The 14,990-nt window shown below is 42.8% G+C and overlaps 1 protein-coding gene across 5 annotated transcripts in view; it reads right to left on the reverse strand.

Moving 5' to 3' along the window:
- Nucleotides 1-11,568, reverse strand: part of lctla (lactase-like a) — an 11,982-nt gene extending 414 nt beyond the window's left edge. The window contains exons 1-14 of one of the 5 annotated variants that reach the window (XM_049563860.1): nt 9,964-10,353; nt 9,658-9,823; nt 8,755-8,915; nt 7,974-8,061; nt 7,025-7,134; nt 6,821-6,949; nt 6,631-6,726; nt 6,175-6,229; nt 5,859-6,020; nt 5,319-5,593; nt 2,761-2,887; nt 2,447-2,646; nt 2,307-2,370; nt 2,114-2,187 (exon numbers count right to left, since the gene is read on the reverse strand). In XM_049563860.1, coding sequence (XP_049419817.1) covers nt 2,114-2,187; nt 2,307-2,370; nt 2,447-2,646; nt 2,761-2,887; nt 5,319-5,593; nt 5,859-6,020; nt 6,175-6,229; nt 6,631-6,726; nt 6,821-6,949; nt 7,025-7,134; nt 7,974-8,061; nt 8,755-8,915; nt 9,658-9,784 — 1,668 coding nt within the window. In that variant the 5' untranslated portion in view covers nt 9,785-9,823; nt 9,964-10,353. The other 4 variants (XM_049563851.1, XM_049563835.1, XM_049563844.1 and 1 more) reach the window with 4 other exon arrangements.
- Nucleotides 11,569-14,990: the final 3,422 nt, after the last annotated feature.

The raw sequence follows: 14,990 nt of genomic DNA on the forward strand, positions 1-14,990 counted from the left end.
CTGCTTCTGCAGTGCAAGTGGGCTTTAAAATTTTGGGTGTCAGTAGCTCAGTGTGTAGGGAGCTGGTTTGAGTTTGGACTGGTAGCTGAAGAGGAACCAGTTTACTTCCTGGGAACTACTGAGGTGCCTTAGAGCCATTAAGCAGGGCACTAAACTAAAAGCGCAGAGCACCTGACTGTGTGGAGCCCCATCACTCCACTGGAAATAACAACAGTGTGAAAAAACAAAATGTCCCCAAGAGGAATTAATCCCTCTTGATGATGAAACTATTAGTTTTTAAACCATTTAAAACTTGGCATTATTTTAGAAAGTGGCATTTTAATGTTGCCATCAGTCACAGTGGAGATAATTTGAACAATTTAATTTATTTGTGGGCAGTTCTTTGTTAAACACTGAGCCTCACGCAGCAACACTCACTTCAATGTTTTCTCTTAATTCTCTGTTCAGAAAAAGAAACAAGAGAAGTCAGCTCCAAATGTTCTTAACCACCCAACTCTGCTCTGACCCAGGTGTGCTGAATGATTGATCCCAGTTGATCATGAGTCACCTGTTGGCTCAGGTAAGGCCCCCTAAACACTGTATCAGGGCAGGTGCTGTGTCGTGTGCAAAGACTCTCACACAAGACCAAGATCTGGAGAGATGTCACTGAATAAAGGCTGTGAGAAGATGAAGTTCTGCAGGAGTGAAACCCAAATTGAAATCTTAGGAAAAGTCCTGAATTATGAATATTACTCACTGCATGTTGATGTATATGTACAGATACATAAGTACATAGGTGCACTGGTGCATACATGTATGTATATCCATACAAGTAAGTGTAGATAAGAACACAAACACATGTATGTACATATATATGTATGCATGTACATAGAGATATGTGCACAGGTGTGTACATGAATAAGATGCGTACATATGGGAACATGCAAGTTTGTCTGTGGGTGTATAAGTGTCCGTGTATATACGTGCAAGTTTAGATAATTATTGATAACATAGATAAGTCACTGTATTAAATGTATAAATGTATGTACAGTGTATGATCTACTAGAACCTGTTGTACTGGATGTACGGGACGTATTGGTTGTTTATATCTTTTATATATTTTTTTAAGTTATTTTCCCCTTAACTCTGACTGAAAATTTTCTTTGTAAGGCTTAAAAACAAATAAAGTATATAGAAAAAGAAAATATTACTCAAGTTAAAGTATGTTAAATGTATTTAAGAATTAAATGTAAAAGTTCTCAAAAAATTGAATCAATTAAAAGAAAAAGCAGCAAGTCCTCAAATTTCAGAGGCTGGAACCATGGAATGTAATTGCATTAACAATGACAAACGATTATCGAAATTAATTTTCAAATCAATCGACTAATAATTTCAGCTGCACTTTTATATTTTCATGTGGTTTAAAAACTTAATTTGTAAAGTAACTAAACTTGATTAATAGTTGTAGCAGAGTAAAAAGTACAGTGTGTTCCTCTGAAGTGTCGAGGAGCAGAGGCAGCATACCTCAAATTTGTTAAGTACAGTATTTGAGTAAATGTACTTAGTTACATTCCAGTACTGGTCATCAGAGGGACGCACAGTAACTGATATTATAGTAATTTGGATCAGTGGACCAAGTATAGAAGTAATTCTTTGGCCCTGAAATTAAATTATCATAATTATGATTAATCTAAAACAAACACTACATTTGATTATACGTATGATATTCATGTCTTTTTAAAATGTTCCTTAAATGTAAAACTTATAAAACAATCTGTGGACTGCAAACGAGATGTTTTCTCTCATCTTGGTGAGCGAGATCTTGACCACTCACGAAATTTAGGAAAACAGCAAAGATAAGAAAACTCTGGTGAATTTGGGAAATCAGTGGGTCCTAATGAAATGACAACAAATCATGGATATGAACAAAAATAAGAGAAACTTTGTTCATATTAAAGTTGTCTGCCTGAGGCCCATCGTGATCACTTTGAGTGTAATCTACAAAGTGATTAATTCCTGCAGCTCTCAGTGAAATGTGTTGGAGGAAACCGTGCAGTGGAAGTAGAGCAGGAGTTTAAAGTAGCACTGCAGAAAACAAAATCATGTTGATCTCACTCAGAAACAACTGTAGTACCTAAACTTCATCATGCACTGGCCAAGCCCTTTGCATCCCTGCATGTTCCTGATCTCCCTGGGACTTTCTTCTAGCTGGAGGGGCGAAACAAAGAAGAACCCTGTTAGAGCGCAGAAACAAGCTGGACACAGAATTTTCCTTTGTTTGGCCCCGCCCAGCTTCATCACAGCCTCCTCATCATCATGGTACTGACCTGCAGCCAGGAGCTGGTTACTGGAGGAGCACGTCTCCACAGCTTTCCTCTTCCAACTCTCCACCTGTGAAGATCCCACAGCTGGTTAAACACCTTGTTCAGAGAGGCTTCATGACGCTCAGTGAGGTGCGACACTTTACCTCTCTCTGATTGGGGAAGCCATTCGAGCTGATGATGCGTTTGTAGAACTGGACAGACGCCTTCGGGTAGCGTGGTTTGTTCTTGTTCCTGAAGTCCACGTAGTAGAGTCCAAATCTCTCTGAGTATCCTTCGTCCCACTCAAAGTTGTCGAGGAGAGACCAGGCTGTGTAACCCTTCACGTTCACTCCATCCTTTATCGCTGGTAGAGAGAAAGATCAGCGACGTGTCAGCTCTGTTAGTCGAATAAAACATGAAGCAGACAGGAAAATGTTTCTGTTTCTGATCTTTGTGTCGAGTGCAGTTGTTGTTTCACCTTTGAGCATTTCGTTGATGTAGTCTTTGAAGTACTGCATCCTCCAGTCGTCACAGAGGTCGGTGCAGAGCATTTTCTCTGACACGCCGTTTTCTGTCACGTATATCATCGGGTTTCCGTACTGAGTCTGTCAGAGAGACATTGGATTACATTCAGGAGGGAAGACATACTGTTACTGCTTCATATCATTGTGTCCTATTGTTGATACAGTATATTTCATGTCTCCTAACACAAATCTTTCTATTGTTGTGTCACAGGGTGTTAGTCGTATTTATGTGACATATTTTCAACAGGTTTGTTTTCTTGCCGACAGTTAAATGAGAGCATGGATCCCCATGTCTGTGCATTAAAGTGGAAACAGACAATATGTTTTTTTGGTTTAACGATATATATCCAACATTATCATACTGTACGCCTCATTTTCACATCCAGTCCTGTTTGCCATCAGGCGCAAGAATCTAGGCTCCATTTAAAACCACCAACTGTCACTTTTACTTGTGTTTGTAATTTATATAATTAAACATCAAGATATAGCTCAATTACTGAGCTTTAAAGGTGTTGGTAGGTGTATTTTTTAACTGTGCACAGAGCCAGGCGCTGTTTCCACCTGCTCCCAGTCTTTATGCTAAGCTAAGCTAAGATAAGCTAATCACCCTCTGGCTCCAGCTCCATAGTCAGAGTGGTTTCCATCTCCTCATCTAACTTGTAATAAAATAGTAATAAAAAGTTTGTTTCCAACAATATTTAATAGTTCATTCAGTTAAATTTTCAGTACTTTCAAACTTTGTATCAGCAGAGTTTTGGTGGATGTGAGAGCCCAGCATGCATCTCTCTTTATCGGGATTTGTGTGTGATGTAGTAGGTTTACTCTTAGTAAAATTTCATTCTGTATTTGACAGATCTTATTAGGGGGGTAAATAACTGATTCTCAGGTGCACTGGGATACGAGTATGGATGACTCTGTACCAGTTCACAAAGGTCAATAATCAGTTCTGTAAATGTTTATTAATAACGTGATGTCGACAGAACGAAAGAGGTGAAACTCAACCACGAGGGCAGTGCAGCATCCACACAGTCTACAGCACGGACAAGCTAATGTTAATTTGTCTTTACAAAACGTAGCATTTACAAGCATGTTTTAATTTAATGCCCAAATAATTAGACGAACGTGTAGTATATTATAAAAACTTTCGAAGCCATCACCAAGAGGCGAACATTAATGGAGCGAAGCAACAATCAGCCCTAGTTTTTGTGGTGTGTCCCGCACCGTCTGCACCTCGGCTTCGTCGGCTTTTCGGCCAATTGAGCATGTTGAATCGGTGGCGGAGCATGTCGGTGAGAGAGATCACTCTGATTGGCTGTTCAGGTTTTATTTCCTCGCCCCTGTAGCGAGTGAATCTGCCTGTAGTGAAACCGGGGCTAACCGGTGCTTCCTCCTCAGGCTCCACTTCACTCAGCTGCCCCACAGACCCGCTGCTTCTTCACACTTTAACCTGAATAACAAACCGGAGCTAGCTGGGAGCGGCTAGCGGAGCGTTAGCCGCAGCATGACCGGAGGGAAGCACAGCCAGTTAGCCTCCGCTAGTCTCTGAGCTAGCCCCGGCTCTCCGTTTGGATCCAACCGGAGCACCGAGCCCTGGTTTGTTATTCAGGTTAAAGTGGGAAGAAGCAGCGGGTTTATCGGGCAGCTGAGTGAAGTGGAGCCTGCGGAGGAAACACCGGGACCGTCTGGATGTAATAGTCCGTGGAGGTGCTGCGGTGCTCGGCTGCACAGATAGGAAACCCCTCGGCTGACAGGATGTACCACTCTCTCACTCCGCTTTCTCTCACGCAGGCGCAGAACGTACGTGCCGCTTGGCCGTCGGATGTAGTCCGTGTAGTGTGTTCAAATGCAACTGACACAGGGCGACGTGAGGCGACGTAGACGACGCAACAGTTGGCTTTTGTCGGCGCTAGTTCTTTGATGTCGGTTTGATGTGTCCGCACCTTTAAACCAAGGCGGAGTTTATGTGCAGCAGATAAGCTGCTCTCTTCTGCTGGAGGCGCAGCAAAGCACACCACCTCCCCCTCATTCTGATATTCACATACAGGCAGGAGACTGTAACATGCTTTCAAATGAATTCATGCAGTTAACTGTTAACAGGATGTGGAATGCAAAGTGTTTCCAGTAAAATATTACAGCATGCACACACTGGTATGATCAGTGGGTTACAGTGAGCAGCCACAGATGGATACAGTCTGACTGGTTTAAAGTTCGGTATGGAAACATTTCGGCTGTAAAGTTGAAGGGAAAAGGGACCTGTACAAAAGTCACACTGTCTGCAAGTAAATTCATCTGTTGATTTAATCATGGATCAACACAAATACAGTGTCCTGTGTTTGAAAAGCAGTAGTCACACAGTGAGAAAATAAGGCATGTATAGAAATTCAAAATTTTGATGCATCGCTCATCGTTTTATCATCAAATCATTGAATCATATCATGAGGTGTGTGGAGATTCCACCCCTGGATCTTACACAGCTGGACGTCTGGGTTTTATTCAGATTTGTGTTGCGTACCTTGACAAAGTTCAACAGGCGTCTGAAGCCCCAGGGAACAGAGTAGAGCCACTCAGATCCTGGATCAGGCCACTGTGGGTCGACCAGCTCAGCGAGGTCACGGTCTGCGAAGTAGCTGTCTCCGACGCTCGACGGGTAATTCTTCAGGGTGACGTAGCGAGTGGTGAAATGGCCGAGGCCCATGAAGTCACAGGTTCCCTTGATGTAACTCTTCTCCTGAGGCGAGAAGACGGGCAGCCGTGACGCTCCGAGGCCCTGCTGGCCGCTCTTCCTGCCTGAAGGTCAAAGGTCAAAACATTTAATAAGCAAACTAGCACATGAAGGAGCAAATTATATTACAAGAAGTTTTTTGACCAGATAACAGATGCTGACATTTCCTAATGAGGACAGTCTCACAGTTTTCATTTGACAGCTCTGTCTCCTGCAAATTACGTTTTTGTAAATGAATTAAACACCAAGCATCAACACAATTATAAAAACAGTTTAGTGATGCACCGACACAGTTTCTAATAGACGTGGTTACATGTGACCGTGACGTACCGATGTAATCTTTCATGACCTGGGGGTAGTCTCCGTGGAAGATGGGAGTAGCAAACCATCCCAGGTAGAACTGGATGTATCTCTCCGCTGCTTCAATGTCTCTCTGGTTGGTGATGTCCACTGGTTCCCCCCAGTCTGCTGTTAGCGAGATCCCAACCAGGCCTGTGGACACACACACACACACACACACACACACACACACACACACACACAGCACCTTTACTCTCCAGCGAGGTGGAAATTTATCTTTGAGTCAAATCAAATATCAAAATTAAATATCTGTTCAACAAATCGTGTCGTCAGTTTATCTTGTTACCTTTCTGTTTGCTTCGCCACTGCATGTCATACGTGTGCCAAACTTTAGCGTGTGCCTGTTTCAAAGACAGAAAGACACTTTAGTCTGTTTGATATTATTAGAAAAATGACTGCAAATCACACACAAATACAAAAATGTGAAGAGTGACAGTATAATGGGTGAAAACTCCGCCCATTCAGCCCAGACACGCCACAATATGTTAAGAGCACGATGACAGTGTTGTTTATTGGCCTTAAACTAATTAGGAGAAATAAGCTTTATAAATTTTAGTCAAATTAACTCAAAACTCAAAAACTGTTGATTTAACATTAAGTTTTTGTGTCAAGTGAACTGAACTGAATTTTGTCATAGATGGATCTGGGTTTACAGTGTGGGAATTTCTGGGTTTGTAACCCAGTCTTGGTGCAGCGCATACCACACCAAACTGGACACAAACCATCACCTGTTGACTCTCACCTTGATGATGTGGTGAGCAGCTTTATAAGCTCCTGTTCCCTTCAGCTTCAGTCCAGGTGCATGTTCCCCTGTTTGATATCCCTCCACAGCGATGGACTGAAAACACAAGACGACACTCTGACATCCAACTCAAACATTACACCATGTTCACAAGACAGTGAATGCACCGTCCCTCTGTACCCTGACGTACCCAGGGGTTGTTGAAGGTGATCCAGTACTTCACTTTGTTTCCAAACCTCTCAAAGCACAAGTTGGCAAAGTCGTTGAAGTGGTTGACCATGGTGCCGTTCTGCCAGCCGCCATATTTCTCCTGTAAGAACTGCAGAGTGAAGCCATGTTAGTGTCGGCCCTGTAGCTTCCTCCAGTCTGTGAACACTGAAGGTTTAGTGCTCACCTGTGGTAAATCCCAGTGGTACAGAGTCACTATAGGTGTGATCTTATTGTCCAGCAGCATGTTAATCAGGTCGTCGTAATATTTGATTCCTTTCTCATTGATGTGTTCACCTGAAAGAGTTAATCAATAAATTCATATCAGCATTCACTAACACACCCAGATCATGTGACTCCTCCATGTATACAGTCAATCAGACCCAAACTGGCCGAGGCGCTCTGAGCATGCTCCACAGTTTCCGCCCCGGGCTTTGACCCGGAAGTCCAATAGCATTAAATGTGTAAGAGAAGAAGAAGCCGGTAACAACATGGAGAAATCTACATCCAGAGCCGTGACTTTTTGGACGGACCAAATGTACAGAGCTGTAAAGTTGTCCACCATGGTAGCAGTTAGCTGCTAGCTAACCGTAGCTAACTTGTTTGTCCATTGTTTGGTCTGTGACGTAATAGGTCAACAGGAAAAAGGTCCAATACTAACAAGCTGAAAGGGGGCATATCTCCACCTATCGTAGAGGAGTCGCACATACTTGGCTCAATAAATGGATTCCCCTCCCGTGCTTGTATACTGGGACAAGGACAGTAGGCCAGTTAGATGTCCTCGTCCAGCTGGGACTGGAGCTCCACTTCACTGTTTCCATGGAAACATATCAACTGTCTTACTAGCGTCTTTTTAGCCATCAAACGTGGTTGTTTTCCCACCAGGGACAGTAGTATAGAGAGCAGTTGCTTTTCACAGAGACTGCTGCTTTTTCTGCTGAGGTTGTGAATCAGATGTTTTTAACTAGAACTAAGACAATTTTGTGCCCAAACCAAACCACCATCACATTTCAACATATCTTCTCCATAATAAAGTACAAAATCTAATGTGGTGTGCAGAAATGTACAATAATGCCCACCACAATGAAAAAATGAAAATTAGATATAACACGAGGTCAGGCATGTTCTGTAGTTACTTTTCAGTCCGCTTGGTAAAATCCTCGGCCAGGAGATGGAGAAACGATAATGATTCAGCTTCATGTCCTTCATCAAGTTGATGTCATCCTGGAAAACAAACAGCAGGAAACATTTTCAAAATCACGCTCTGCTGCCAGACACTGTTCTCACACACACACACACACACACACACACACACACACACACACACACACACACACACACACTGCTTTATTTTAAGTTTTACATTTGGAGAAATATTCTTATTGGTTTTCTTGGCGAGAGTTAAATGAGAACTTTGAGAGGTCTATCAGTCTTCCTCTTCTAACTCTGCAGCAAAGCAAACAATTCAGTTTCCCAAAATGCAAAAAACTCTTCTTAAAACTCCAGTGGGCATCTTAAAGTTTCCAAAGATATCAAACACAGGGAATAATGAGCAGAATATTTTCATTTAATGGAGTCCTGTAGCCATGAAAAAAATATGGATTTTACAGAATATGTAAGATACTGACAGACAGTGTGGAATAAGACAGTTTTAAGCTACTTAAGTAGAAATAAGAGGTTAAAAATTAATTTGGTCACTACAACAGACACCTACACTCATAGAGACTTAACTCCAAATCCTATAGGTGTGGTTGCAGAATTAGAAACAAACTGAAACTGAATCAAACTTAACTAAAATTAACAAATAATAACAACGACTAAACTAAAAAATGTTTTTTGTCAACCCTAGTTGAGGTCTACACGCATGAGTGCTTTCTCCTTTTCTGGAGCTGGACTAAACTTTCTTCTGCACGTCACCTTGAATTTGTAGTAGCCCTCACACGAGGCGTCTCCCGTGTCGTTCAAGAATATTTTGCCCTTTTTGTGGGTGAAAGCGTCCCAGATGCTCATCCCTTTGCCGTCTGCGTTCCAGGCTCCTTCAGTCTGATAGGCAGAGCTGCCGGCGCCCCATGAGAACCCTGCAGAGGAGAAAACATACATGTTGATGCTTTGATTATGACACACGGCTCCTGCAGATCCTGACAACGTCCTGAAAGGCAGTGAACTCATTTATCTAACAATAAGACCTTAATTGGTTTTAAAATGCGGCTTAAATCAATCTTTAAAAAATCTTAAACATGCTGAGACATGGGGAGCAGGATTTTGTGAATCTTTTTTTTCCTGATGTTGCATTTTAAAACCTCAAATAACAGACAACTTTTAATAATAAATTACTGAATGCCTCCTGCATTAAGGGCAACAAAATTCATGTTTTATGTTACAGTGGATATTTTGGCAAAATTCTCCTTCACCTTTAGTAGCTAAATGATGTCAGTTCATGCCTTTTTTGTCTTAAATTTCACTCTGAGTGGCAATAAAAAAGTTTTAAATCCTCCTTGTGTCAAGCTGTAAGAACCCTGATTATAGTGTTTGCACAGGTGTGGATTTTGGGGGGGGTACAGGGAGCACGTCCCCCTCAATCCTTCGAACATGTGCATTTGTACCCCCCAATAAAAACATAAAAGCAGCAGAGGAAATGAAATTGATGCAGAAAAATGCACCAGAATGCAGAAAATTAAGTGTTTAATGCTTAAAATTTTCTGGTGGACGACTCTAAACTCTCTGTGTCATTATGTGTCCGTCCCCCAGAAACTAAAACCAAACCAGCGTCCTGTAGTGTCTTTGGTGAGTGAATATGTGGTGTTTGATCATGAGTCGTACCAGTGGGGAAGGTGCCGTAGTAAAAAGACGTTCTGTCGTTCTTGGTCCAGTCAAAGTCCTCTCTGGCTGACACACACAGCACCAGTGCGAGCACATGGTACGGCCTCAGGATGCACCGCTGCAGCATCGTGGTCTTTGGCAAAGAGCTCACTGTCTTCAGTTACACCTGAAGGACAAAAATTACTCAGCTTGATTTCACAGATATCAAACCTGTCAGAAGAGCTGCGAGGTCACATCTCGTGTTAGTCGACGCTGAGCCAGACACACAGAGTCACAGATGTGTTAGAGTAAAGCAAAGAAACTCACTCAGTGAAGTCAGGAGAAAAAGCATCGTAACTCACACCCCACACCTCAGGATCATTTGTTAAATATCCACTGAAAAAGCATGCGGTCATTATCAGAGCTCGTGGACAGAAAGAAGGATCTAGTTTCATTTCAGCCAGCTGTAGGACACACTGACACAAAACGCTATCAGAGACAGAAAGTACGCCAGCTTGTCCAGCACGGTCAGGATGAGCGACATTTCAAACTGCTGTAAATCTTCACTGGTGTCAAAGATAACTGAGATTAAAGAAAGAGAAGTGGGTTCAGATAAGAGTCCTCCTGCCAAAGCCTGTGCTGTGTCTCTCCCTACATGTGTCCCTTTGCCCAGCGTCTGTCTCAGCCCCGGCCGCCTCACTCAGAACCACATATACATGCCTGACCTGCTGCATTTGTCTCTGCTGGAAACTGCTCCAAAGTACAGGAAACGTCCCCAAGCTTCTGGACCTGCTGGATGCTCCCCCGTGTCCCCGGCAGGCTCACGGCCAATGTTACAAAAACAAAACAGAGTGAAGCATCCAGTGACATTTTCTGCTATTCATCAGCCCACACACACCAACACACCCCCCCTCCACACGTGCACTGAATAGCCCTCCATTTGGAGTCAGTGGAGTGTGACGGTGAATTTGCTGGGGCAAACAGATCTTTTGGAGAAAGAGGAGATTCTGACACTGTAAGCAAAGTTAATGTCAGTGAGCCTGATCCATCTGCAGCTCGCTCTCGTTACATTTAATCAGCTTTATACTCTGATTCAACACAGCAGAGAGTAACGTCACTGAAGGAGCTCTGACACTGTGTGTGCAGCCAACACTGAGAGACGAGCAGAAATCAGAACATAAACCAGTCGTCGCTGTTGATTCTCACTCGTATCGTCCTGCATTTGTGTCACACATTGAGACACCTGCTTAACACACATACACAAATATACAGATCATGTACTCCCAATAGTTAGTATTACCACAAGGACTCAGGCTGAACAGCCGTCATAAAAATACTATCTATTGGTACACCAGCAGCCTGCTGGAGGTCATGTTGTAGGGCTCTGGCAGTGCTCCTCCTGTTCCTCCTCACACAAAGGAGCAGATAGCGGTCCTGCTGCTGGGTTGATGCCCTTCTACGGCCCTGTCCAGCTCTCCTGGTGTAACGGCCGGTCTCCTGGTGTCTGGTATCAACCTGATTGGGCTGCAGGTACGGTCTCATGCTACCAGTAGTGCCAAGGACACTAGCAGAAGACCAAACTAGAGAAGAATGAGTCAGGAAGGATAAGGAGAGAGCAACTGTCTGTGGACACCACATGTAAAACCATTTCCTGTTTGTCTCTGTGATTTGACCCAAAGCAGCTGAAACTGATTCACAATCACTCAGACTGATCTCCCTGAAGTTTGACTGACTTCCTGTCAGACAGTGACCATTAAGTGTTCCCTTGGTTTTTTGAGCCGTGTAGATACTGTTTGCCTATACTTATAGTGGCATTGTGAACGTGAGCAACATGACAGAATGTAGAATTACAGAGTGGAAATGTTGTGTTTCACCTGAGAGAAGTGCACAGCCACAGGACTACATGCTTCATTCAGTGTGGACAGTACTGCGGTGTTCGGCAATGTGAGTTTTTAAAGGTGCAGTGGTCCTACAGTACCAGTATGAGCATGGTGAAGCATGTGTATGACGTTAGCAGCAGCACATGAAATGATCCCCTTGACACTGTATCTTTGAGGGTGGGTGAAGGAGACAGTTTGTGTGTGAGAAGACATTGTTGGCAGTGATCGCAGGGGGAGGAGGTCTCTTGTGAACCACACGTGGGGGGTTTGAAGCAGCAGTTCTGGAGTACAGGATCTGTTTCGACAATATTTCGCATTGTAAAATCTTAAATTAATTAGTAACTTTAAAAAAAAAGAAATGTACAAAATGCCCCTCACATGACCACAGTAGATCAGGAGAGTGGAACCAGCTACGATGCTCAGAGTTCCCAACACGCTGTCACTGCACCCTGGACGACACAGTGAACTGCAGATTCAACAACAATCAACAATGTCACCAAAATCTTGCAGCACAGCTGAGACCAGAACACGGCAGTGCACATGAGGCTCTGTGCAGTTTGTGCAAAGTGTCTTTCAAACTCTGCACGATCGAATCAAGGCACCAACATGCAGAGTGAGAGACGCAAAGTCACCACGACGACTTGCCAACAAACACCAGGTATTTCCCACCTCTGCTCCTCCACTGTCTCTGATTCAAGACAGTTACAATAAATAATGTGGCCAAACTGTCCCCAGCCCTCAGTGACTGATTCAGAAGCACATGCTCCGTGCACAGCTGTCAGTGCTCGTAACGTGGTGCAGGTGATGGCAGGAAACATCAGGCTGACACAAGAGGGCTGCATTGCTTCTTGTTTTAATCTAGTCTTCATTTGAAATATTACAAACAGCTTGTTTCACTAAAAGTAAATTAACAAGACTAAATTAAAAGAAGAAGCGATCCAGCCTTCGTGTTGTTGTGGCCCCTCAGTGACTCATGTCAGGTCATGTTTTTGTTTTCTGTTAGTTATTATAAAATTGGCCTTTAATTTCATTCTTTCTTTTTTTATTAACATTTTATGATTATAACAACAAAGACATGAACCACAATCGTACAAAACAAAACAACATAGACAAAGACAGAAGAGCAAAAACAAGACCAGACAAAACCAGAAATAATAAAGGGGTAGGGGGATGGTACAAAACATTTCAACGAAAAATTTAAAAATTCAGAATCTGTTTAAGCTTTCTCAAGACAAGATCTAATAAAGCCCCAGAGACCATCAAGTTCATCAGGAATTACATCATCTTGGAGAAACAGAGCAGCTTGTTCCATCGATAGCAAGTCTGTAAAGTCCTTATGCCAGTTCTCCATGCTGAAACAGTTTGGTTTATGTTGTTTCCAGTTCATCAAAATTATACGTTTGGCTGACAGAAAGGCCAGCGTTTTCATGATATATACAATTTTTGGTTGCACAGCAGGAGTTTTCACACCCAGAATACGGGACATGGGACAAGGTTTAACATCTATTTTAAGAAGACATGATAAGTTTTTAGTAACATCTGACCAGAACTGTTTAACAAGAGGACAGTACCATAACAAGTGCATCAGCGTACCCTCTGCTCCACAACCATGCCAGCACAATTTAGATAAGTTATGGTCTATTTTCTTTAATGTGCACGGTGTAATATATGCTCTGTGTATGATTTTTACTTGCAGAATTTTATATCTGATGCATTTTGATATTTTAGTGCTATTTTTAAGGGCCTTAAAATTCATTCTGAGTTCTGACCGCTCTGTTTGGTGTGTGGCCTTCACAATCTGTTCTTTCTCCTGCTAAAAAAGATTTAATTGCATTTACAACCCTGCTGGCCAGGAGGTTAATTCTGTTGAAATGGAAATCCACAGTCTCACCCACCTATACCATCTGGATCAAAGAGGTGCTTTATTTTCTCAAGCTGGAGAAAATCAGACTGAGCCTGTCTGGTAGAAGTGATTCATTTGATGGGACTTGGAACTCTTTTTTGTCTTACGTGAACAGCACAGCATGTCAGATCTCTTTGGACTGAAATGGGAATTACAACAATGTATCTTGCATGAGATGTTTATTTATTTATTTATTTATTTATTTATTTTTTCTTGCTGTGTAATTTTCCAGCTTCTGTTTTTCTTGTGCTTGAATGGGGTAGGTGCCCGGGGTGGTGCGTGGGGGGAGAGGGATGTTGAGTCTTGTTGTATGGCTCTGTTAAACTGACAGCTGTAACACAGAACCTGTGAACCACTGTATTTTTATGTGAAAAAATCAATAAACACATTGTTAAAAAAAAAAAAAAAATCAATTTCATTCTGAGTGGTGATAACAAGTTTTAAAAAAGTCCTAAACTTAACTTACTGTAGCTGTAGGAACCCTGAACTGAGCCAACGAGAACAAGAGCTACACAGTCACACAGTCTGTAGAGTGAATTTCCCTGAGCCTGTAACAGCCCAGTCGCCAGCAGGACATGCTGACAGTGTACGTTTCTGTAAACCACAAATATGTTTTATTTTACATTATGCATCATATCAGTGTTTCTAAAGTGACGCAGTAACTGAGCTGACTGTGTCATCAGCAGGTGGAGGGGATGGAGGATGGTGTGACGCCTCAGAGAGACGAGAGAGCTGCAGACACTGTTCAACACCAACTAATACAACAACTGCTTGTGTTTAATGAGTCATGGCTGTGTTTCCACTGCAGCTCTTTAGGCACCAAATGTAGATATGTTGATGACGATTCTCAGTCATCCAGGTCATGGTGATCTTAAGTGCTGTATCGTAGGCAGCTGGACCTGCTTGAGCTTCTTGAAGACGTTTCAAGTCTCATGCAAGAAGCTTCTTCAGGCTTCTGCAGGCTTTAAACTCTGTGTGGCTGTGAACCTTTACAGAGTCGTTGAGTTCACATGTGAATCACTCACCCACCTGCATCATGTGTGTCATTAGGCTGTTGAGCTGTCTGAGGAGGGATCTCAAATGCAGTCTTGAGATCCAGCACCAAACATGGGTATTTTGTAGTGACCCGTGCCTGCCTGTTTCCTGTTTCCTGCCTGTTTCCTGTTTCCTGTTTCCTGCCTGTTTCCTGTTTCCTGTTTGAGGCCTGAAAAGCAGTTGTTTTGTACAGAGACATCACTGTGTTTCCAGCGGGGATTGTTCCTTCTAAAACTGGGTATTTTAAGCCAAAACATAATCTTTTTCCCACCATAAGGAGTGTTTTTTGTACCTAAACATAACCACACATTAACCACAGCGCTGTTGAAACGTAAAGTTTCAGTCCTCTACATAACAACGTACGATTGTTGCTGCTGGGCTCCAGTTACAGAAACGTGCAGCTGTGGAGCCGTCACAGTAGCAAAGTCTAATCTGTACATTCAAGTTCATTGAGGTTAATAGATGGTGGGGGTCTGTCAGTGCCCCAGGGTCATGACCTCCTGAGTGAATACAGTGTGCTGGAGCCGGCCCTGCAC

The sequence above is a fragment of the Epinephelus fuscoguttatus genome, linkage group LG2 (genome assembly GCF_011397635.1).
Source record: "Epinephelus fuscoguttatus linkage group LG2, E.fuscoguttatus.final_Chr_v1".
NCBI lineage: Eukaryota > Metazoa > Chordata > Actinopteri > Perciformes > Serranidae > Epinephelus > Epinephelus fuscoguttatus.